Source organism: Pollicipes pollicipes, unplaced genomic scaffold (assembly GCF_011947565.3).
Source record: "Pollicipes pollicipes isolate AB1234 unplaced genomic scaffold, Ppol_2.1 Scaffold_3447;HRSCAF=4054_pilon_pilon_pilon, whole genome shotgun sequence".
In the NCBI taxonomy this organism is placed as follows: Eukaryota; Metazoa; Arthropoda; class Thecostraca; order Pollicipedomorpha; family Pollicipedidae; genus Pollicipes; species Pollicipes pollicipes.
Window position 1 is genome coordinate 21,674,518 of NW_023596297.1, and position 23,896 is coordinate 21,698,413.

A 23,896-nucleotide genomic window follows, 5' to 3' on the forward strand; every position below is an offset into this window, starting at 1 on the left:
CGCCCTTTTCGTCCCCTTCGGATCTGCCCTGCCACAGCAGCTTGGTGCTCTCTATGAGCAGCTTACTTAAGGCATGACGGGAAACACTAGCCGACCTTTCACCGTCGCCTTCTTGCGTCCGTGCCTGGCGGATAGGCGGCGCTCTGGGCGCGCCGCACCAGACCGTGCTGAAGTGGCCGTATCGACCCGACCTTCCGTCGCGGCTCTCTCGCGACTGGTGGTGAAATAACCCCGGCCGGGGCCGTGCCCGCAGAATAACCCGGCCGCGGCCGGCCCAGCAGAATTACCCTGGCCACGGTCGGCCGAGCAAAATTATATTACGGCCCGCTGCCCCCGGTTGTGCGGAGACCGGCACCCTGTCTCGCCGCTCTGGGGCCGGCGGGTATCTGAGGTATCGCCAGTGGCGAGCAAGCACGTCCGCCGCTGCTGCCAGTCCGTGGGACTCACCGCTTTTGGCCGCCACGATCGCCGCAGAGGCTCGTGCGGGACGCTCGGTGCTCAGGAATGATCTCTGCTCCGGGGGGGGGGGGGAGCGGGGGGGGGGGGGGGGGAGGCTGTCGTCAGGAAGCGCCGGCGGACGCCACCTCCCGAGTTACCGATCAAGGTCTAGACAGGTGCAGGCCTGGGGGGTTAACCGCGCTCCGCGGGGCGCCTCCGGCCGTCACGGTCCTGGAGGGTTAGCCGTGCTCCGCGGGACGCCTCCCGCCACCGCGATCCTGGAGGGCCAGTCACGCTCCGCGGGACGCGAACGCCTCCCGCCGCCACGGTCCTGGAGGGTCAGCTGCGCTCCGCGGGACGCCTCCCACCGCCGCGGTCCTGGAGGGTCAGCTGCGCTCCGCGTGACGCCTCCCACCGCCGCGGTCCTGGAGGGTCAGCTGCGCTCCGCGGAACGCCTTCCGCCGCCACGGTCCTAGAGGGTCAGCCGTGCTGCGCGCGGCGCCCCCCCCCCCACGCTGCCGCGGTCCTGGAGGTCAGCTGCGCTCCGCGGACGCCTCCCACCGCCGCGGTCCTGGAGGGTTAGCCGCGCTCCGCGGACGCCTCCCGCCGCCTCGGTCCTGGAGTCAGCTGCGCTCCCGTGACGCTCCCACCGCCGCGGTCCTGGAGGAGCCGCGCTCCGCGTGACTCCTCCGCCGCCGCGTCCTGGAGGGTCAGCTGCGCTCCGCGTGACGCCTCCCACCGCCTCGGTCCGGCCAGTCGTCCCCAGACTGCCGGCGGGCGGACCGTCACGTGACGGGACGCCGCCGACACTCCTGAGGCCGGCGTACGCTCCAGTGTGGTGGACGGCCCTCTGCGGGGCGCCGCAAGCGTCTCAGCTGCCACCATGCGGACCGCCGGCCGCCCGACCGCCGGACGCCTGACCGCGCCTGCTTGGATAGCGTATCTTGTTGAGGTGGCGCAAGCCGCCGCCGACGGACGCGAGAGCTGCGGCGGCCGACGATGCCAGGGCTGGCTGCGATAGCGCGATATGAAACAAGCCAAGGCATTCGGGACCGCAACTGCTCAACATGGCAAGTGCCCAGTGATCCGCCCACTGTTAACGATGCTTGCAGAACTTCACCACAGCAGTGATTCGCCGTGCGTATTTTTTCACAAAGACAATTGCTTTGCGCTGTTTTTTCTGTCAAACACGAGCTGGATCGCTCCGACCTTCACTGCCAAGACTTATCCGGTATATGTTTCCACACAAGCCATCAGCTTTGCGACTCGCTGTCGCCGAAGTCCAGCGGAGCGGAGCAGCAGCCGGCGTGGGCCGCTGCCGCCCCAGTGGACTGCGTGTCGGCGCGAGCGGCTCTCGCGGCGGCCAGGGCTCGGCCGGCGGGGACTGGATGCGGCCGCTGCGACGGGCCGACGGCCAGGGAGGCGTCGGCGGCCGGCACTCCGTCTCCCGTGTGACGGCGGCCGCCCGTCGGAATGGTTCCTGACCGGCGGCCGCGCTGCGGTGCCGAGAGGATGCCGCTCGGCACCGGCGACCGAGGCGCCCGGCCGCGCCGCGCCGCGCCGCGCTCCGCGAGACGCGGCTGGACTGGGCGGCCGCCTCGCAGCGCCCCGGGCACGTGATCTCAGCGGCGGTGGCGACGCCGCTCGTACAGCGGGCGGCGGAGGACGGCCGCAGAGGCCGTGCGTCGACGGAACTGGGATGGACCAGGGCCGTGCGTGATGGGGACTGGGATGGACCAGGGCCGTGCGTGGCGGGACTGGGATGGACCAGGGCCGTGCGTGACGGGACTGGGGTGGACGAGGCCCATGCGCGACGGGACTGGGATGGAACAGGGCCGTGCGTGACGGGACTGGTGGACTAGGGCCGTGCGTGATGGAACTGGGATGGACCAGGGCCGTGCGCAACGGGACTGAGATGGAGCAGGGTGGTAACGGTATGCTGGCGTTGGCTCGCACGGGCCCTGCGCCTGTCCCCTCCCCTCCTCCCCCCCCTCCACCCCAGTGTCCTCATGGGAAATATGGGCGGTTTTCGCGCCCGCGCCATTTCCGCCGCAAGGCCACGCGTGACAAACGACCGAGCACGCGCCTATCTCTGATGACATCAAGTGGTTCATTAATACAGTTGCGCTAATGTATTTCATTATGCTGATAGTGCACCCTGATGCTGGAAACCTACTAGGAGTAAAGGTATTTAATCTCTAGCTGATGTGTAGGCCTGCGCAACCTGATAGCAAATAACAGTGTGTCGCGAAATTATTTAAGTTATGGTGATGGGAAGCCATAGCTGTCCGCCGCCACCGTCCGTGTGCTGTACATATTCTGCATCGCTTTTCCACGTTCTGCTTTAAATCGCAGCCAATCACGATGGCGAAGTTGCTTCAGGCGTGTTTGCCAACTGCTGTGCTGCGCCCAGCGCCCAGCGCCCAGCGCCCAGGGCCCAGCTCACGGGCAAGGCTCTCCCGGGGAGGAGGTGGCCGCCGTCAGCTGGCGTGCCCAGGTCACGGGCAAGGCTCTTCCGGGGCAGGAGATGAGGAGTCTCTCAGGGGCGGGGTCAGAATCCGGGCCGTGTGCCACGTCCGACGCTCAGGAGGCGCGCCACGGCTGTGTGAGACTGCTGGCGATCTGTCAGTGACATGGGCTTGGAGCGGCGCCGTGCTATACGGTGTTTATTCGGGCTCATTGCTCAGCGGTCGGAGTTGGTAGGTCTGCAACCAGTCAACATAGAAGCATCATGTAGGGCCCATATGAAAGCCAGGAATGCACGTCTTTCATTGTGTGTCAAAGTTAGTGTGACACATGTATGCGTCACGTGTCACGAAATGTCACGCTGTGACAGTGGATGTATTGGTTCGGGGAACAAGCCGGAATGAAGTAATTATGACATCAACACATACCTTTGCATCACGGGAGCTAATGTGCTGCGCATCACAGAAACCAGCAGCGGACGGGATACGTATGGCACAAGTCATATTAATTTTGCACCGCATGCCTCCCGATCTTACGTAATCTTATGTGGAATGCATGCATCACCTGATGTGAGTCTTTGGTGGGGCCTCAACCTCACCTTTTACTTGGCTGAGTCGCCTGATTTCTGGACATACATCACGTGCCGCGATGCCGTCATTTGACGTGTCCTTCCTGATCAACCGCCAAGCCCATCCTCTCTCCCTCTATATACCAGCACATTATGGTCAAAGAATGTTTGCTTTTTACGAATACGTGACAAGCCTACTTCCAATCTATGGCAGAAGAGAGGCGTTAGCGGCAACAACAAGGTTCCAGCTGTCTTCGCATTGAACACCGACAGCAACACGCTCATGATACTTCAGAAACTGATTTCACGTGGTTTTATCAATGTGGCGCTAGGAAACGACAAAAGCAGGCAGTTTCCAACATGTCAGGCATTGAGGTTCCGGCCACATTGCAATTAGTCCAGCGTATGTACGTGGGGGTGGTGCCTTGTGCCCGGCCTCCCTGGTGTCTCGATCGTATGGTTCGGAGCGCTGGAGACAAGGTGGGTGTGAAGACAGGCAACAGGGTGGGCAGACGAAACCGTAGTGCCGAGGACAGCGCAAATGGGCGCCACGTCTGGCCGGCTGCTGGTCTGCCAGCGGCTGGTCTTCTATGACACGAAACAGCACACCACACCACCAGCACACCGCAGTGTGGCTGCAGTCGACGACAAAGTCATTGTCATTGCCAGTGCCCAGCTGTTTTTACAGTTGATCGTGGTAGGTTTGGCTCCAGTACACTCATGCTGGAGTGAAAAGTACAAACAAGGTGGGGAACGCCATTGAGGTTCTCCGCAAATTGCCTCTGTTGATGTTGAATCTCGCGATCGGCGGGTGAGATCGGGTGAGAATCGGCGGGTGAGATCGGGTGAGAATCGGCGGGTGAGATCAGGCCTGGGCAACAGCGCCGGTTGGCGCGGGCGCCGACCCATGAATACATCCAGCTAGGGTCTCGGGCCGAATCTCTAAATGTCGTAACGTGCGACCATATCGCATCTAAGGACATGATAACCTTAGAGATGTGCAAACGGTCACAGAAGCAACGGGAAATGCCCGAATTTTCGTTCATACACATTCTTGGGGACAAAGAAGTTCAGGTTTCGAAGCCAAATACCCGAGGCGAAGATGCATGGTGGAATCACCCCGCCGCCGCCCCAGAAGAGGCCCTGTTCTGCCGACCCATCGCCGCTCGAGCGGCGTCACGGGCGCGGAACGCGTGCAGTTTCGAGCTCGCAATCGTCTGAATGTCTTGGAGCGGCGCCAGGCGACGTCGTCGGTGGCGACCCCGTGCCCCGCCGGGCACTCGTCCCACTGCCGGTCGCCTGGCGCCTCCCCCTCCTCCCCGCGCAGCCCGCTCGCCGTAGCTCGAAGCGATCGGACACGGCGGCGCTGCAGCGACGGCGGCGACGTCTGGCGGGCTGTCCAAAACGGATATGGTCAGAGGAGGGAGGGGAAGGCGGCGCGGCGGCTGACGCCGTTGCCGTCCGAGCGGAGGCGCACTGGGAGGACGCGCGCTCGCCCCGCGCGGCCCCGGCGCTGCTGACCTGCCCCATCCCCCGCGCCTCCGCCCTCGCCCTCGCCTCCGCCCGCTCCCGGCCGACGACCGATAGCGGAAGCGGCGACCTTGTCATTAGGCCGTCAAGGTGACGGCCGGCCGCAGAGACCTCCGAGAGAGCAGTGTTCCTCGCCCCGGGGGCAGGGGGAGGGGCTGTCGCTGCCGACCTTTGCTGTATCGTGTGGCCGGCACCGGCGCCGCGTCGGGCTATACTGACCTTGGCCTGTGTGTGGGGTTTACAGACAGTGCTGCCGGACTGTGGGCGGTGACGACCTTCCGGCGACTCCTGGTGCACATCCTGATGTCCTGACACCTGATCCTCACCTGCGAGGCCGACCGTCGAGGCTCCTGGACGCTGCCCGGATCCTAACTCCGAACCCGCCACCAGTCCAGAACCTTCACAACCGTCGCCCACCTCACCTGTGTGAGTCTGATTATTGGAGGTGGCGTTTTGCACCGCATTTTGTGTGTCGTTTATTAGAGTAAAGAAGGATTTTCACGACACGGATAGATTTATTATTTAGACTATCCCCCCCGTCTGGCATGTCAGTACATGCAGCACGTTTTAGCCAGTTAACCCCCCAGCTGTCTTCAAGTGCCATGAAGTCCTTGGGATGGAATGGTGTTCGGCTTTCAGCCATGCACGCGTCACAAGTGCCGTGAAGTATTCTGCGTGGAGGTGCCGGCAGGAGGAGAATTCGGGTTGTGACGCGCTCGTGGCTGAAATCCGAGCACCATCCAGTCCTGAAGACTCCATGACACCTGACGACGTAGGCAGACACTTAACCTGCCGAAACGTTATGTACGTGCGTGCGTGCGTGCGTGCGTGCGTGCCGTGCGTGCGTGCGTGTGTGCATGCGTGCGTTCGTTCGTTCGTGTGTGCGTGCGTGCGTGCGTGCGTGCTTGCGTTCGTGCGTGTGTACGTTCGTGCGTGCGTGCGTGCGTGCGTGCGTGCGTGCGTGCGTGCGCACGCCCGTTGTCAGTGGTTTCCGCATCGCTAACACCCAGACGGCTCATAAAGAATGGAAGTCGTTAGCTGAAACTTATCAACGCGATCTCATTTCCGTGCACTGCTATTTAATGCTGCTTCTAACGACTTCTTGGATCCAAGAAAGCGTACTGAAGACATGCGGCGATGCATTTCCCATTCAAAACTTTTTGATTGAGCTGTGCGAGCATATCGTTTGGACGTCATCAGATACGTTTCAGCGCACGCGTTTTTTGTCGCACGTTCTCGCGTGAACGCCCGTCGCAGTATTCATGCATGCGGATCCTGGCGTGAGGAAGGCCTTGACGCAGCCTGGCCCCATCCCCATGATTTAGTGATGACCGTCGGCGTCGCCGCCCCGAGGCGCCGCCCCGCTCGCGTGCCGGGGCGAGCTGGCGCGTGCGCGCGCGCGGCGCCGGCGCCGGCGTCGGCGCCGTGGGCGGACTGCCGGCTCGGACGGACGATATGCAGGCGGTGACCTCCCGCTCCGATCGACCGCCGCCGGCGCCGGCCGCCGGCGACTCCGGCGACGGACCGCGACAGCGCCGATGAGCCTGCCGGCCTTCCGTTAGCCTGCGGGCCGGCCGGCAGGCCCGCAGGCTGGCGCGCGGCCACCGGGCCGCTGACCGATCCACAGACTGAAGCACAGACTGACGCGTGGACTGTTCACGAGCCAGCTGGTGTTCTGTATGTACCCTGGGCTAAGACAATCCTCCCGGCGCCGCGATGACCGGCGCACAGACTGCCTCATGCGTCACAGCCTGTCGCACGGACTGACAGACAGACGGCCCGGCACACAGCCTGGCTGACGATGCACTGAACGAGCCAGCTCAGCGGCTGACACGCTGACGGGCACCACGAACTGGAGCGGAGCCCGACCCACAGCCGTGCCTATCGTCGGGCCCCTGCCCTGCCCTGCTCTGCTCTGCTCTGCTCTGCTCTGCTCTGCTCTGCTCTGTCTGCTCTGTTCTGCTCTGGCCCTGCCCTGCCCTGCCTGCCCTGCCCTGCCCTGCCCTGCCTTGCTCTGCTCTGCTCTGCTCTGCTCTGTCCTGTCCTTCCTGTCCTGTCCCCCCCCCACCCCCCCCCCCCCCCACCCGCGGTATGGAGAGCAGGACGGCCGGTCCGGGGACGTGGCGCCCCCGCGCTATCCGGTATCGTGCTGCTGGCGCTCGTGTGTCGGCTCGCAGGCGCGGCAGCCGCCGCCGTCTTGCGGCTGGTCGATACTGTGTGTGTGTGTGTGTGTGTGTGTGTGTGTGTGTGTGTGTGTGTGTGGTGTGTGTGTGTGTGTGTGTGTGTGGGGTGTGTGTGTGTGTGTGTGTGTGCGGGTACGTGCGTGCGTGCGTGCGTGCGTGCGTGCGTGCGTGCGTGCGTGCGTGCGTGTGCGTTGAGCTGTAGTTTGTGGCGATCGAGCGCCAGGCGGGCCGCAGACTGAGGTGACGTCTCGGCCACGGAGGACCGAGCGGTGTCTGCGCGGGCCGGGGCCTAACAGACGGGTGTCACACGCGCTGGGTCCGACAGAGGGATATGCGGCGCACTGGACTCTTGACAGTAACAGACGGTGCCCGACGCTTGCTGGGCTCTGACAGACCGGGGATGTCTGGCGCGTGCTGGTCTCTGACAGACGGGGGGCGTCCGGCGCGCGCCAGGGCCCTGACAGACGGGGGGCGTCTGGCGCGCGCCGGGGCCCTGACAGACGGGGGGCGTCCGGCGCGCGCCGGGGCCCTGACAGACGGGGGACGTCCGGCGCGCGCCAGGGGCCCTGACAGACGGGGGGCGTTGGGCGCGCGCCGGGGCCCTGACAAACGGGTGTCCGGCGCGCGCCGGGCCCTGACAAACGGCTGTCCGGCGCGTGCCGGGGCCCTGACTCCGGCGCGCGCCGGGGCCCTGATAGACGGGTGTCCGGCGCGCGCCGGGGCCCTGAAAACGGGTGTCCGGCGCGCGCCGGGCCCTGACAGACGGGCGTCCGGCGCGCGCCGGGGGCCCTGACAGACGGGCGTCCGGCGCGCGCCGGGGCCCTGATAGACGGATGTTCCGGCGCGCGCCGGTTTCCCTGACAGACGGGCGTCCGGCGCGCGCCGGGCCCCTGACAGACGGGTGTCCGCGCGCGCCGGGGCCCAGATAGACGGTGTCCGGCCCGCCGGTTAGCCGGTGTGTGGTCAGCGGACCGCGCCGGCCGGCCGCCCCACTATCGATTCATCGGCGCTGAACGTCCGACCTGTTTTGATCATTTGCGGAGGTCCACAGGCCCGTTTCGGTTGTAGTAAGGGCTGCGGGAGTTGGACCTGTATAATTACGGTCGGAAATGCCCAGCTATTTTCCGTACGCCCCTGGTAGAGTACTGTTAGCTGGCGATTTGATAACCGTAGGGCGTGTCGAGGGAACCTGGGTGGTGGCTCGACATTTGCGGTATGTGGGCGCGAATGCGACATTTTTGCCTAATGAGTGGAATCTTTTAATGACGCTTATTGTCCTTCCTAGCTGTAAATTTCCACTGTGGCACACACACACACATTGCTGCACATTCTGAAGGTGTTTGTAATGCCTCCCTTGCCACCGAAATACCGGTGACGCGGTCTCAGCGGCGTGGTGCCCGAAGGTGGGTGTGGCAGGATTGACAGACGCCCGCCCGACGCCGGGGATGGTGGAGGAGCGCGAGGGTCAGGGCCGACAGGGCTGGCAGACGCGCCCTTTCTATGTAGGAGAATGGGTGCCAAATGACCACTGCAGTCGGTGCGCCCAAAAACACCAATAAACAACAATCAATTCATGAAGACTCAACGTAACCATTTGCATTTGCTCTTTGTGAGCGGTGGAGAGAGGGAGAGAAAGAGGGGACACCTCAGGCAGGCCTGCAATCAAGCCTCGTCTCGTCTCTTCGCCAAGCCGGCGGGGCGTCGTCGCCGGCCTCCGTGTCCCAGTACGCGTGTGCGCGCGCTGCTGCTGGCCGGCCGGCGCGGCGCCTGGTGCAGCTGGGTTCAGCTGGGCGGGCAGCAGCCACCTGCAGTGTCTGGGCGGCGACACAGGTGTGCACGCGCCTGAGTCACGGCCACCGGGCGGGCCGGCCGCGCCGGAACGGGCGCCACCAGCGCTCCGGGCGCACCGCTGACGGAGTGGCGTGGCCGCGTCGCGCGCTCTCCTCTTCCAAGGCATCCACGGGCGTGGGTGTGCAGGTTCCGACTGCGGGGACGAAGGACGTCTATACGCGCCGCTCCGGGGAAGGCCGAGCCGCCTGGTGACGGCCGGCGCGGGATGGCGGCCGCCTCGGTGGCGCCGACGTGCCCCGGCCGGGGCCGACCGTCGCAGCTCGGGGCACTCCGGCGGCTCACTCGGCAGCCAGCGGGCGCGGGCGCGGTCACCAGCCGGCCGGCGGCCTGCCGCGCCGCCCCAGGCCGCGTGTGGCGCTGTCTCGCCGCCGCTCGTGACAGGCCGGCGGCACGGGCAGGGCCGCGGCTCCAGCGCCGGCACTGCCGCTGGCTCTGTCGGTCCGTCGGAGCCGACGTCTGACGGTGCTGCGAGCGCGGGCCGGTGTTGGGCTGTCGAAGTGAAAGCCGGCTCCACGGAGCACATTGCTGCCATTCACAGTCGTCGCGAACGCGACTTCATGCGCTTAGGTCTAGAGGGACAAGAAAACTGTTCCGAGGAAACTACGCGTGGTTCCTGCTGTTTGTGGTGTTGAAGTGAGCTTCTGAGAACCATCAGCCTCACATCGTGGAGGTGGGAAGGGGTGGGGGGGGGGGGGGGGACCATTTGCGGGCGAGAAGCCATGCCGCTGCCGGTCCTCGCGGCGATATCCTGAGCCGACGCGCGGCCAATGGCGGCACCCGCTGGCTGTGACGTCACCAGCGTGCAGCGCCGTCGTCGCGCCGGTGCGTTGCTTGGCCGCCCGCCGTCCTTGCACGCGCCCCGCGCCGGGCGCCGCCGGACGGGCCGGGCACGCGCCGCCCGCCGGCCGCCGGTTGAATGGTGGGCTTTGAATGACCGGTGACAGCGGCCAGACGAAGGGAGGTGGTGGCCGTCAGTGTCGCCGCCGTTTGGTTGTCCCTGTCAGGTGGTGCGCGCCAACGCCGACGGTGGCCGTCACGCCACGGCTGGGGCAGAGCCAGCTGCGTCCGTGCCTCAGCTGTAATGCTGGCGTGTCAATACCAAGTGTGTTCGTCGTCAAAGCACGGCTGCGCGTTGTGCCGGCTTCCCTAGTTCTTGCTCGTCGTCGGCTCGGTTCAGTGACCGTACGGCGGGCAACGCTCTGTGCGTCGCAGGACGGCGGCTGTCTGCTGGCGAGAGGGGAGGGGGGGAGGGGCTGCCCGCGGTGTGGCGCAGGTCGCAGCTCCGGCGGAGCCAGCGGCCGGCGCTGGACCGTCGGCCGGTTCGCGCGACGGGTGGCTCCAATACGTGGCCGCGGGAGTGAGCCCAGAGCACCCGCCGCGTCGTGCCGTGACCTATTTGAAGGAGGGCGGTATCGTCGCCGCCGGTATCGACAACACGCCTGCCGCGGTGCGCTGATGGAGGTGCTGCGGGGCTGTCTGCTGGCGAGAGGGGGAGGGGAGGGGGCGGCGGTGCAGTGCGGCTCCCCGCTGGCCGTGCCGGGCCGGCGGGCCGGCCGCCATCGACGTCCGCGGGAGTCTGCCGCCCTGACGACCGGCTGTCACGCCGCCAGTGACGGCCTGCTCCAGCCCGCACTGAGCTGAGCTGAGCGGAGCTGAGCTGAGCTGAGCTGAGCTGAGCTGAGCTGAGCTGAGCTGAGCTGAGCTGAGCTGAGCTGAGCCGAGCCGAGCCGAGCCGAGCCGAGCCGAGCCGAGCTTGAGCTGGGAAAGCAGCAGGCGGTGAAGGAGGCACTCTGCGGTGTGTACGGTCGGAGGTCGCTTGCCCATAATGACGTGATGTAAGTGCCTGGAACATCCAGCCGCTGCAAATTCAAACGCAACTAAAATGACAAGAGTGCTGGTGCACGTTGACATATTTGTCGAGGCGTGCGACCGCTAAGGTAACTATATGAGTGTCACCACACGCCGTTGGATATCCGGCGCCGGCCCATCTCAGGCGGCCGCGACTCTGGTCAGCCACGGCCCGCCCGTATTGGTCGGGGACGCCAGAGTCTGGGGGCTGCGATGTGGGCGGGCCAGTCGCGTGCGAGAGGAGCCGACGTGGCTGCGAGCACGACTGGGCGCGGACAACGGCAGGCAGTGCGCTGGAACTGTGAGCCGTGCTCACCGGCGGGGTTTGCCCAGTGAGCCGGGGCGGAGGTCCACGGCGTGCGTGGTCCCGTCCGAGCAGGCTGCCGGAGGGGACTCGGCCCGCCCGGAGGCGGCTCTGACCATCCGGTAGCCACTGGGGCGACGCCACGTCAGTCACCCTTCTGGTCTGGGCCCGGACGGGGTCCGAGAGACGGGCTTACGCGGCGGTCCCGGACTGGAGCGTGACCTCCTCCGCTGCTGTAAGCATGACCTCCCCCACTGCTCCAGCCGACCGTTCGGACGGCGGCGGCGCTCGTCTGCCCCCCCCCCCCCCGTCGTCGACAGAGCCGACCTCACCCGGCACCCGCCACCCACACATTCGATCTCCGCCGCGCTGCTAAGCCCCGCGCACCGGTCGCCGGCTGATGGGACGCCGGCTGCACGGGGACGCTCCGTCAGCGGGCGGCATGCCGCGGACATCGCGTCAGCTGGTGACGGGCGGGCAGCACATGCCGCTCGTCCGCGACCCGGTCCCTCCGGCGGCGGCCGGACCGGACCGTGCCGCGGGCTCGGTGCTGGACCGCGGTGAGGAGTCCCCGGCGCCTCCTCTCGGCCGACGACGGCGCCCGTTGACGGCACCGTCCGAGCAGGCGCTGAGTACGGCTGGTCACGGCGGCGCCGCTGAGCCGCCGCAGAGCTGGCGGCGCGGTATCGATCGGAGCACGGCCACGGCGCCTCGGCCGCCTCCATTCGGTATTGACGGGCGCAGGGCGGGCCGTCGCTGTTCGGTGACATGAGACGGAGTGTTTGGCCGCGGCGAGGCGCGAGCGCGTCACTAGCCCGCCGCCGAGCGACGCCCCTCCCCGCCCCGCCCGCCCCGCCCCCGCCCCATGTGTGCAGCGCAAACCGGCCGCAGGCTAACAAACGGCGGGCCTGTGAGCCGGAAAGTGACACGAGCATGCCACTAGGTCAAGCACAACCACAGAATCGCAGGATGACTGGATCGACAATGGGCCGCGCAAAGTGGTCTCAACGAGCCTTGTATGACCCATCAGACCCAGCAGTGTCAGTGTTGAAGACAGGCGCTGCGAGGCAGCAGCACCGGCGAGCGCTGCTGGCCGTCGCTGACTCTGTGCGCTCTGTTGCAGACGGTACAAGTTTCATCGGAAGGACCACCTGGCCCCACGCGAGGAGCCGTGGCCGGGGGTGACCATCCTGAAGCCGCTGATCGGACTCGACTCGCACCTAGCTTCCAACCTCGAGTCTTTCTTCACCATGAACTACCCGACGGTGAGGGCTCACGGCTGGCGGCCCGCAGTGCCTCGCCCTGCGTTCGCACGCTCCCCGTACGTAGGCCTGTCAAGAAGACCGGCCCACGCGCGAGGAGTGTGCCTGGGCCGGAGTTCCATATGATGCGGACAGCCGAACCGGGGTCGCTGACCTCCGACCTTGCCCCTTTTGATCGGCTGTCGGATCTGTAGACTTTGCCGATCTTCCTCTGGGTGGGCTTCATCCTTCCAGTGGCAGCGCTGTCTAGCCTGATCAGCTCTGGGGTACGAAATAACCCGTTTCTGGCGCTCAATTCGCGCCCCGCCGTGCCCCGTGTCGCGCCCCGTGTATGGAAGCGTGCTGTGTGCTGTTTTGATTTTGCCGCTAACGTGTGCTGTGCGAAATGCGACACCAAGTGAAGCAATATTTGCTGTCGTTTGTAAAATGTATATATATATATATATATATATATATATATATATATATATATATATATGTATGACGGATAATTTTATTTTTATGGATGGGAGCTATACTGAAGTGAAAATATTTGTATTACTAAGGTCGTGGATCCGGTTTCATACGGCTGCTGCCAGTCAGAAGCCTTCAGACATAAAGAAGTATGAGCATGGGTACAATGTTTCGCGTCTTGCACCGTCCTTCAGTCTAGGTTCAGAAGCATTTTGCTGAGTAGATTTATCAGACCTGACATCAACTAGGTACCATCTCTTGATCAAACAATGCGCAGGTAAAGAGCTAAACCCCTGCTGACTTCTGTGAGATTAAACCTCGCCATTTGCAATAGCGATAGGATCATGGGATCATTTGGATTCCGAGATCTACCTCAGGAATCTCCTTTGCAAAGCCTGATGCAAGAAGCGGCTCCCACATGATCCGGCGGGATTTGGTCCGATTCCGTGGTTGGACTGGTCCGACGCGGAGAGAAGAGAGAGAGATAGAGAGAGAGAGAAGAGAGAGAGAGAGAGAGAAGAGAGAAGAGAGGAGAGAGAAGAGAGAGAGAGAGAGAGAGGAGAGAGAGAGAGAGAGAGAGAGAGAGAGAAGAGAAGAGAGAGGAGAGAGAGGAGAGATAGAGAGAGCGATAGAGAGAGAGAAAGAGAAGAGAGAGAGAGAGAGAGAAGAGAGAGAGAGCGAGCGAGAAGAGAGAGAGAGAGAGAGAGAGAAGAGAGAGAGAGAGAGAGAAGAGAAGAGAGAGAGAGGAGAGAAGAGAAGATAGAGGAGACGCGAATCGTAGAGAGAAGAGAAGATGCTCGAGAGAGAGAGAGAGAGAGAGGAGCCGGAAGAAGTAGAGAGCCCTCTCTTCTCAGCTCTCTTCTCTCTCTCTCTCTCTCTCGAAGCGGGGTGGGTGGTTTGCGGGACACTGCCTTCTTTTCCCAGCCTCTCCGCTGTCGTACCTGTCCACTCTGCGACGCAAGCCCCGCGGTTCGGGGCGCCCACCCGTTGCAGATCAACGCTGCCGAGCGCGCTGCCCGGCGGGGTGCGGCGTGACTTTCAGCTTTGCAAAGGTCGGCAGCGAGCGTCGCCGCACCGAAGACCCCCTGACATTTGACGGCACGTCGGCGACAGATGGCCTGACGCCGCGCCTGTTCGGCCGATCGGAGACGCAGACGGCCCCCCGGCGCTCGATCCGACCGATGACGAGTCGGCCTCGCTCTCCGGCGGCCTGCCGGGCGGCGCTGCTGGAGGGCACGTCCGCACAGGAGCCCGCCAGTCGGCGCTGAATAAATGCCATCATTGGAGACATAGGTGTAACCACTGGGTGGGGGAGGTGAGGCGGCGAATATGCCTCGTCAATTTTCGCTACGTGAGGATTTGGTCCTTCCGAAGTTTCCAACAGAATGCGCGTTTTTCACGTTTCCTGTCTGGGCTGGAACAACATGAAAAATACACATTCTGTTGGAAAATTTGAAGGACCTAGTCAATTTCAGGTCAAACTGCCGTCACCAGATTTCGATTTCTCCCCGTGATCTTTGAAAGCGTGGTCACACCCATGAGTGGAGCCAATTTTTCAGTAGATGTGAAGCGTTTTCGAACATAAGTTTTGTTATTCGTAAATGTCTGCAAGCTACATATAATGTCACTGTTCGCTCAGTTTGAATTGCGGTCATATGACAGTGGACGGTCGGGAACGAGCGGGAACGTGTCTCGCATTCCCGCTGCTGTAGCTCAGCTCTGGACACCGCTCTGCGGGTCGCCATCCAGTAGAACATCCCACGCGGGTGACATTGGGGGCGACCGCTGCAGAAGCCGCCTCGGGCTCTGGCTGGTCGTGAATCCGCGCGGGGCGTGCCCACCGGGGCCACCGAGCGGCGATCGAGAGCCGGCGCCGGCAGCATTGAGAGGCGGCTCCGGTAGCGCGTCGACGCTGTAAATACACCGTGACCGCCGGCGGTGAAGCGATGGCCCGGGTAAACACGGCTGACGGACGGCGTTTGGCGGCCGGCGGCACCGCTGAAGCCCGTGCGGGGCGGGGCTGAGACGGGCCCAGCAGTGGGACAGAAACGATTTCAGGAGCGAAGCAGACAAGGTCAAGAGCGGGGCCGAGACAAGGTGGCCGAGACGGGTCCAGCAGTGGGGCGGAGACGATTCCAGGAGCGAGGCAGGCAAGGTCAAAAGCGGGGCCGAGACAAGGTGGCCGAGACGGGTCCAGCAGTGGGTCAGAGACGATTCCAGGGGCGAGGCGCAGACGTGTTCAGGAACAGGGCGGAGCGGAGGCGGGTTCTGAAGCCGGGCGTTCACCGATGCTGGTGTGAGAAAATTGAAGCGGGTCGGAATCAGGCAGAAGCTGCTCCTGAAACCAGGCTGATTGGTATTCTAGAGCAGTTTTGAGCATTCCCACTAAATGAGCCTTTCTGCTGCGTTATGTTTACCTCTGGTACAAATATTTGCTCCTGTTAATGTAAGGGCACCCGTGGAATCTGCGCCTGCGCCTTTTGATGTTCGTTGCGACCTGGATGACACAGATTGCACCTGGCGTCACGTAGAAAAGAAGATGCCTGGTGCGCGGGAAGTACGTATTTATCCGCGATATCTTGGGATGAACTGGACTTAATGAAGGCGAACGAAATTCGGAAGGTTATCTGTTAAACGTCGTGCAGTGGGTTCGGTACACGGAGTCATGTCGTTGCCGTATGACTCGTCGTATGACTCGTTCGGTACACGGAGTCATGTCGTTGCCGTATGACTCGTCGTATGACTCGTTCGGTACACGGAGTCATGTCGTTGCCGTATGACTCGTCGCGGTCGGTCTGTGGCTAGCCCGGTCCCGGCGCCGTAATGGTTCCGTATCTGGGCTATGCGGCAGGACTGCTGTTTGCGCTGCGTGTTTGGTTTGTCCGTTGACGCCGCTGTTATTGTCGTCGCCTGGCTCGGCGGCCGCTATTGGTGGCCGCGGCACCCCGGTGGGCCCGCGCACCAGCTGCGGCGCGGTCAAAGACAGCGAACGGCCGGCGCCAGCCCAGTCCTGGTGGACGGGTGTGCGTCCACCAGAGCTGGAGCGCCGCGGCGTGCGCTGAGCTGGTGTGCTGACGGCGGGACTGTGGACCGGTCCGAGCCGGTCTCGTCTGACGGCTGGACTGTGGACCGGCCCTGTCTGACTGCTGGACTGTGGACCGGTCCCGTCTGACGGCTGAACTGTGGACCGGCCCCGTCTGACTGCTGGACTGTGGACCGGTCCCGTCTGACAGCTGGATTGTGGACTGGTCCGGCCCGGTCCCATCTGACAGGTGGACTGTGGACCGATCCTGTCTGACGGCTGGACTGTGGACAGTCCCATCTGGCGGCTGTACTGTGGACCGGTCCCGTCTGACGGCTGGATTGTGGACCGGTCCCGTCTGACGGCTGTACTGTGGACCGATCCCGTCTGACGGCTGTGCTGTGGATCGGTCCCGTCTGACGGTTGGACTGTGGACCGGTCCCATCTGACGGCTGTACTGTGGACCGGTCCCGTCTGACTGCTGGACTGAGGACCGGTCCCGTCTGACGGCTGGTGGCTGCCGGACGGCTAACGTGGGGGTGCCTGTCGCCGCGTCGGGGGCGCCTGACGCCGTACCCTGCGCTGTCTGCGGCGACGCAGTGCGCAGACACCACCCGGTCAGCAAGGCTTGGATGACACTCATTTTGCGCGCGGGTGCATTCACTTTGCCTCCAGCATTACCTGGCATCATGGATGGTGGGGACATGCCAATCAATTCTGGTGAAATTGCGTACTATGTGAAGCGACCAGTTTTTGTCGGATTACATGTCCCTATGTTAAACGTGTCTCAGGCCATGTACTAGCGCACTGATATTCACTATGTCTTTCTCTGTTTCAGTATGAGATAATGTTCTGCATACAAAATGTCAACGATCCTGTCATACCACTAGTCAACGAGTTAGTCGCCAAATATCCCAACATAGAAACCAAAGTGTTTATAGGTGAGTGGACGGGATGTTCCGGGCATTGCACGGCCTGCCGCTGTTGTATCACGTGATCCGACCAGACTTCCAGCTGAAGCCGAGCGCGAAGCGCCCCACCGCAGGGCAGTATCGCCGGGGTGCGGCCGCGGCCGGGTCATTGCATTTCGCTGATGGGTGGAGCCGTCATTAGGCGGCGGCGGGGGCACCAGCGTCGGCCGGAGGCACGGCCGCCGTCGGACGGGGTCGGGCAGGTGCCGACCGCTCCGGCGGCGCCAGGGTCGATGCGCGGCGCTGGCCGCCGCCGCCGCCGCCGCCGCCGTCTTCGTCGTCGTCGTGCCCATGTCTCCCCGCGCCGGCGCCGGCGGCGGCTGGCGCGCTGCCAGCGGGGCGACCCTGGCGGGAGGCGGCTCCAATCGGACTCTCTCTCCCCGCGGGCGATTGGCCCCGCGGCCGTCGGACCGGACGACGAACGGCGCGGGGCGGGTCGAGCGGGCGGGTCCTGCCGCGTCTGGGTCCTGCTGGGGCCGGCGTGCCGCGGCGTCGGGCCCGGCCGGAGGAGACGGCCGGGGCTGGAGCAGGTCTCTCTGCCGGCGAGCGGCGCACGTCTCCCCATGTACTCCGCGCGTCGTTGGCCGGCAGAGCTCTCGTCTCCAATCGATGTGCGTTGCTCACAGTCGCTGAGTATTATACGACGCATCCAGCACTCATCTCACCACAGATTTTCCCGTTTACCGCCCCGTGGTTGTCCCATGCCAACCGGGAAGCGTGCACCGGACCCGGGGTGTGGCGGGCTGCGGCCGTCTGCCGGGTTAGCACTCCGATGTCTTCCGTCACCGGGCCGCCTGGCAGCGCCGCTGAACGCCGTGCGTCTGGGCTGGGGCGGAGAGCGCAGCGACCGACGGCCGCCGCTTGTCGCCGCTGACGGCGGGTCAGGCAGAGCCCCTCCCTCTCCCCTCCCAGCCAATGTAGTAATGGGCGTGGCGTGGCTGGGCCGCCGGCGCCCGGGGCGCACCGACGGGGCGGGCCGCCGCGCACGCGAGCGGGGTCGGTCGGCAGCGCTGCCGGCGCTCGGCTAGCCGACCCGGCAACGCTCCAGGGCGGGGGAGGGGGGCGTGCTGTCAGTCTGTCCCAACGACACGCGCGCGTTTGAACGTCTGCTGTCGGTGGGTGAAGTGTGCTCTGTCAAGGTGTGTCAGGTGTGCTTCTCGACGGAGGCCCCCCACCCTACCCCCATCCAGCTGGCGAAGCCGGGGGAGGGGTGCGGAGCCGGCTGGCGCGCGTCTACGGCGAGGCGCCGACCTCTGCGGCTGAGCAGGCAGGAGTCCGAGAGAGACCTGGCGGCCGGCGCCGGTCCGACCGTCGTGGCCGGCCGGCGGCGGCTGAGACAGACGCGCCGGAAGCGTCGCTCGTCCGTCACGTCTGCCGGCGGCGGCCGCGGCCGAGCATTGATCGGCGACGGCGGCGCCGCTCTGGTCCGGCCGGCTCGCGCTCGGCCCCCGCCTGCCCCGCCGCCAGACTGTCCGCGGACCTCGCCCCCAGACTGTCGGCTGGCCCCCGCCGCCAGACTGTCCGCTGGCCCCCGCTGCCAGACTGTCCGCTGGCTCCGCCGCCAGACTGTCCGCCGACCACGCCGCCAGACTGTCCGCGGGCCCCGCCGCCGGACTCCGCTGTCCCCCGCCGGCGGACTGGTTTTGTGTGGACGGCGTGGCGTGTGTGTCAGCCGGGCTAGCAACCAAATATGCCGTGCCGTGCGACGCTAACCAAGCGCTCGCATCGGACGTCCATCCGCGGGGTGGCTGCCGCCGGCTGCCGTGTATTCCCGGCCCGCTCATGCGCTGTGTAATTAGCAGACGGACGGTCGCCGACGGCGTCATCAGCTGCTATTCATAGCGGCCGTCGGGGTCCGACTGGCTTGTGTTGTGACCACGCCGCGCCTGGTGACCGGGCAAACACGACCGGAGGTCATGGCACCCGTGCCGGCGGAGCTTGACAGCAGCGTGCTCACTGAGCCCCGCCCCCCTGTTACAGGAGGCAAGAAGGTGGGCACCAACCCGAAAATCAATAACCTGCAGCCGGGTTACGAGGCGGCCCAGTACGATCTCATCGTGGTGTCCGACAGCTGTATCCGCAGTGAGTGTGGGCCCGTGGCGGCCGCGGCCAGGCGGTGAGGTGGGACGGACCGGACGAGCCGCCGCCGCCGCCGCCATCGCCGTCGCCGTCGCCGTCGCCGTCGCCGTCGCCGCCCTTCCCCGGAATACTTGAGACGTCTGCCGCGCTGCGTGGCCTTAACTTGTGGCGCACTAACCTCGGTTACTCGCATGCTTCCTGGGCACGAATGTCATGTGTCTTGAATATTTAACTCATGTTTCGAGAAGCCGTCAGAAGGGCTTGATTTGTTCTGCTCGCAAGTTGGCCAATCTCCGTCAGCCGTCAGCTAGCCTTGATGCATTTGCGACAGTTCGTTGGCGCCGCAGCGTCATGGGTGGTTGGGGAAATCATGGGCCGCCAGGACGCCGCCGTCGCTGGGGAGTGGGAGAGGGAGGGGAGGCTATGCGTCGACGGCGGCGCGCACCGCTGACCTTGCCGCCGCCCGCCGCCCACAGTGAAGGAGGACACGCTCATGGACATGGTGCACAACATGACGGCGCGTGTGGGCCTGGTGCATCAGATGCCGTTCACCTGCGACCGCACCGGCTTCGTGTCGGTCCTGGAGAAGGTGCGCAGGCTCGTCCGACTCGCCTCCGTTGTGACGTCACCTTCGCCGAGGGGTTCTGCGCTGCACCGGCGCTCTGGTGGCGACTAGTCATGTGGGGTTATGCGAGAAGTGTTTGCGCTCTCGACAGTGACGCCTGATGCGTGACGAGCACGGTGCGTAATCCGTGACAGAAGCCGGTGGCATCGTCGGGGAGCCGCCGGTCGCGTCCAGCCGCCTCTGACACGCTGCCGTCGCCAGGTGTACTTCGGCACGTGCCACGCGCGCATCTACATGTCCGCCGGCTTTCTGGGCATCAACTGCGCCACGGGCATGTCGGCGCTGATGCGGAAGGGCCCGCTGGACGAGGCGGGCGGCCTGCGCGCCTTCGGCTGCTACCTGGCCGAAGACTTCTTCTTCGCGCAGACGTTCCAGCAGCGTGGCTACCGGCTGGCGATCGCCTCGTCGCCGGCCTGCCAGAGCGCCGACACGCGCGAGATCGCCGGCTTCCAAAGGCGCCTCACCAGGTACGGGGGCTGGGGGGGGGGGGGGGGCGGCCGCTCCCGATCGCGGCAGATGGCGCTGCCTGATTCACGGCACGCGCTGCGCGGTGGCGCCCGGTGCAGAGGTGTCGCCGGACACGACAGAGGGGGAGAGGGCCTTACCTGATGTGGCGGGCTCGGACAGAGTAGAGGCGGCAGAAGCAGACCACTGCAGATGGCGGTCTGCACAGACGTTTTTGGCCCACCACGCTCTGGCATATTGTGAATTTTATTGCAAGCAAGTGAACATCAGCAAACGACGTGGCGTAAATTCCATCAGAGTATGTCCTCGCATCGTCGAAAATCAAATGCAACGCTTCCGCATTCCGCGCTGTGGACACAGATCCCTGGCTTAGCCTATGTCAACTCCTGACTGGGGTGCATATATCTGACTTGATCAAAGGCTGCAAGTGCTGCAAGGCAGCGGCGAGCCGCCTGTTTGTTTTGCCAGCCGTTCAAGCTTGCTGGCGTTGCTGGGTTTGCGCCGCGGACGCGCCGCTTCACCGGTAGTGCGGCCGCTGCCAGCCGAGCTGTGCTGGCAGGACTCCGAGAGGGCCAGCCGCGCACGGGCTGCCGCTCGGTGTTTACTGTCTGCGCCCGGCCCGTGGGGCGGCCGAGACAGAATTAAACGCCCTGCCGGCCACCGGCGGCGGCGACGGCGGTGGTGGCGGGCCGCCAGACACTGTCGATTGAGGCGGACCTACCAGCAGCCAGCCCAGCCTCGTATGGGCGGGGCGGCCGCGTCAGTGGAGAGGGAGGGGAGGGGACGCTCCGGCGGGCGCTGTGCGCGGCGGAGGCCGTGTCTGACCTGGGTCACCAGTCTGGTGCTGTGCGTGGGTCTGGTGAAGCGGCCGGCAGACGCCGCTATGGACAGTTTGTTTATGGTGAGGTGAGTGACCGGGTCAGAGTTTCCGTCTCTGACACACGTGTCACACGCCTTTTCTTATGTTTCTTAGTGCGGGCATCGGACCATGTGTGGCTGTAGGTCGCTCCGACTCGAGGGCATCGGGCCACGTGTGGCTGCATGTTGCTCCGTCCGAGGGCATCGGACCACGTGTGGCTGTAGGTCGCTCCGACCCGAGGGCATCGGACCACGTGTGGCTGTAGGTCGCTCCGACCCGAGGGCATCGGACCATGTGTGGCTGTAGGTCGCTCCGACTCGAGGGCATCGGGCCACGTGTGGCTGTATGTCGCTCCGACCCGAGGGCATCGGAGCCACGTGTGGCTGCAGGTCGCTCCGACCCGAGGGCATCGGACCACGTGTGGCTGCAGGTCGCTCCGACCCGACCGGAACCCAGCCTATCGTTTGTCGCGCTGGTGACATTCTCACCCCCCAGCACGTCTCCTGGAGCCTCTGAGGCCCTCACCCCAGTCGTCATCACCGCCTCTGTGCCTCGCGCTCTCGCAGGTGCCCGACGGCCAGAGACGCGGCCGTCGCCGCCAGGCTCTCGCGTGGTGACGCCCCCTCCCCGCTTCCGCAGATGGGCGAAACTGCGCATCGCTATGGTGCCGTTAACGAGCGTGATGGAGCCGGTGACGGAGTGCCTGCTGCTGGGCGCTCTGGGTGCGCTGGCCGCCCGCTGTCTCCTGCAGGTGGATATCATCGTCTTCTACCTGCTGCACATCCTCTTCTGGTTCCTTCTGGACTGGCTGATGCTCAGCATTGTGCAGGTGAGCTGCTGCTGAAGACCAGCGGCGGACCAGGACAGACCGGTGACCCCTGGACCGGACCCCAGGACCTGTGTTGGGTGGGCTCACACCGGATCACGGCAGATCGGGTTAGAGATCGGGCCAAACCGTACCGCACCGCACCGCACCGCACCGCACCGCACCGCACCAGATCAGACGAGACCAGAGCGTACCGGGCCGCAGCGGGGCCCGGTACAGAGCCTGGCTGCCGCCGAGGCGGGTACTTTCGCTGTCAGCTGACTTCCAGGAAGTTTGAGGGCCCCGTGAGTTTGTTCCGACGACGCGTCACTGTGTGGATTGCAGAGCAGATGGGACGGATGGGATGGAGGGGACGGTCGAAACTGCTGCCCTTAGAGGGAGGGGCGGTCGAAACTGCTGCCCTTAGAGCGAGGGAACGGTCAGCACCACTGCCTTCAGAGCGAGGGAACTGTCAACACTGCTGCCCTTAGAGGGAGGGGACGGTCGAAATTGCTGCCCTCAGAGGGAGGGAACGGTCAAAACCGCTGCCTTCAGAGGGAGGGAACTGTCAATACTGCTGCCCTTAGAGGGAGTGGACGGTCAAAACGGCCGCCTTCAGAGGGAGGGAGCGGTCAACACCGCTGCCTTCAGAGGGAGGGACGGTCGAAACTGCTGCCCTCAGAGGGAGGGAACGGTCAACACCGCTGCCTTTAGAGGGAGCGACGATCGAAACTGCTGCCCTTAGAGGGAGGGAACGGTCGAAACTGCTGCCCTCAGAGGGAGGGAACGGTCAACACCGCTGCCTTCAGAGGGAAGGAACGATCAACACTGCTGCCCCTAGAGGGAGGGAACGGTCGAAACTGCAGCCCTTAGAGGGAGGGAACGGTTAACACCGCTGCCTTCAGAGCGAGGGGAGTCGAAATCGCTGCCCTTAGAAGGAGGAAACAGTCAGCATCGCTGTCTTCAGAGGGGGAGGAAACGGTCAACACCGCTGCCTTCAGAGGGAGGGGGACAGTCGAAACCGCTGGCCTCAGAGGGAACGAACAATCGGCTCTGACGTCTTCAGAGGGAGGGAACGGTCGACACCGCTGCCCTCAGGGGTAGAGGACACGATACATGACGCATGAGACTGCATGACACCGCTGTCTTCAGGGAGGGGACGGTCTACACCGCTGCCCTCGGGGGAAGGGAAGTCGGAGTCATGCGAACCTCGCCCATCTGTTTTTAGCCGTCTGCTATTAGCTGGATGGAATTGCCGGGCGCTGACGAGTTTTTTTTTTGTTGGGGCGAAGTGTCTAATGCTGCATCCCTGCCTGTTTCAGAATGGGTCGTTGTCGTTCAACAAGTTTGAGTTTGTGGTGGCTTGGTTGCTACGAGAGACGTACGCGCCCATCCTGTTTCTGCGTGCGCTCTGGGACCCAGTAATTCAGTGGCGTTACGGCGTATTCAAACTCCGATGGGGTGGCGTGGTGGAAGAAATATCGCCGCCAGTGCCACCTGCCGACGAGACGGTCAAAGTGAAGTTATAACCCCGGACGGGCGGTGACGCCGGTCCTGCGTATACTCAGCTGTTGGCGCTGCAGCGCCCCGTGATACGGACGTGTCTAGTCAGCCCACGGAGGGTGGTCGAGAGACGCATGCGAGCTCCGCTGCTACCGGCGCGCCGGCCCGCCGCTGCCGCCCGCCGCCCGCCGTCGAGCGCCCGCCGCCCCGGCCGAGTGCGTTCTAGGACTCGTGCTCGGCCGACGCCCGCGTCTGCGGTGGCGACGGCGCGGCCCGCCGGCGCCGCGGCGGCGACGGCCAGCCGGCCGCGCCGGCTCCGCCGTGTGCGCGCCCTGTCGTGTCGTGTGGTGTCGGGTGCAGTGTGGGGCCGGCGCCCCGGCCGTTGAAGGGGCGCCCCGCGCGGTCTTCGCCGGCCCGACCGCTCCACGCTGCCATCAGTATTAGCTCCGGGTTGTGGGTACGGCGCCAGGCCGGGGTCGTTTGCACAAACCGAGTCGATGCTTTCCGTGATGCCTTGGCGTGAATCTGTGATCGTGTGGCTCTAAACATTTAATTGGCGTGCGGCGTTTTGATTTGCTTCGCGCCTTCGGGCATTGTTGCGCGTTGGCAACAATTGTGGCAACAAGGCAGCAGGTCGCGGTCCGAGCGGGCTTCTGTGCATAAC

At 64.6% G+C, this 23,896-nt stretch overlaps 1 protein-coding gene across 1 annotated transcript in view; it reads left to right on the forward strand.

The window, feature by feature from the left end:
- GlcT (ceramide glucosyltransferase) overlaps window positions 1-23,410 on the forward strand; it is a 46,682-nt gene extending 23,272 nt beyond the window's left edge. The window contains exons 3-9 of the mRNA XM_037214789.1: window positions 12,312-12,453; window positions 16,764-16,866; window positions 18,877-18,978; window positions 19,452-19,564; window positions 19,802-20,067; window positions 21,564-21,753; window positions 23,052-23,410. Of these exons, the coding sequence (XP_037070684.1) occupies window positions 12,312-12,453; window positions 16,764-16,866; window positions 18,877-18,978; window positions 19,452-19,564; window positions 19,802-20,067; window positions 21,564-21,753; window positions 23,052-23,258 (1,123 nt within the window). The 3' untranslated portion in view covers window positions 23,259-23,410. The remainder of the gene's footprint in view (window positions 1-12,311; window positions 12,454-16,763; window positions 16,867-18,876; window positions 18,979-19,451; window positions 19,565-19,801; window positions 20,068-21,563; window positions 21,754-23,051) is intronic.
- The last annotated feature ends 486 nt before the right edge of the window (window positions 23,411-23,896 follow it).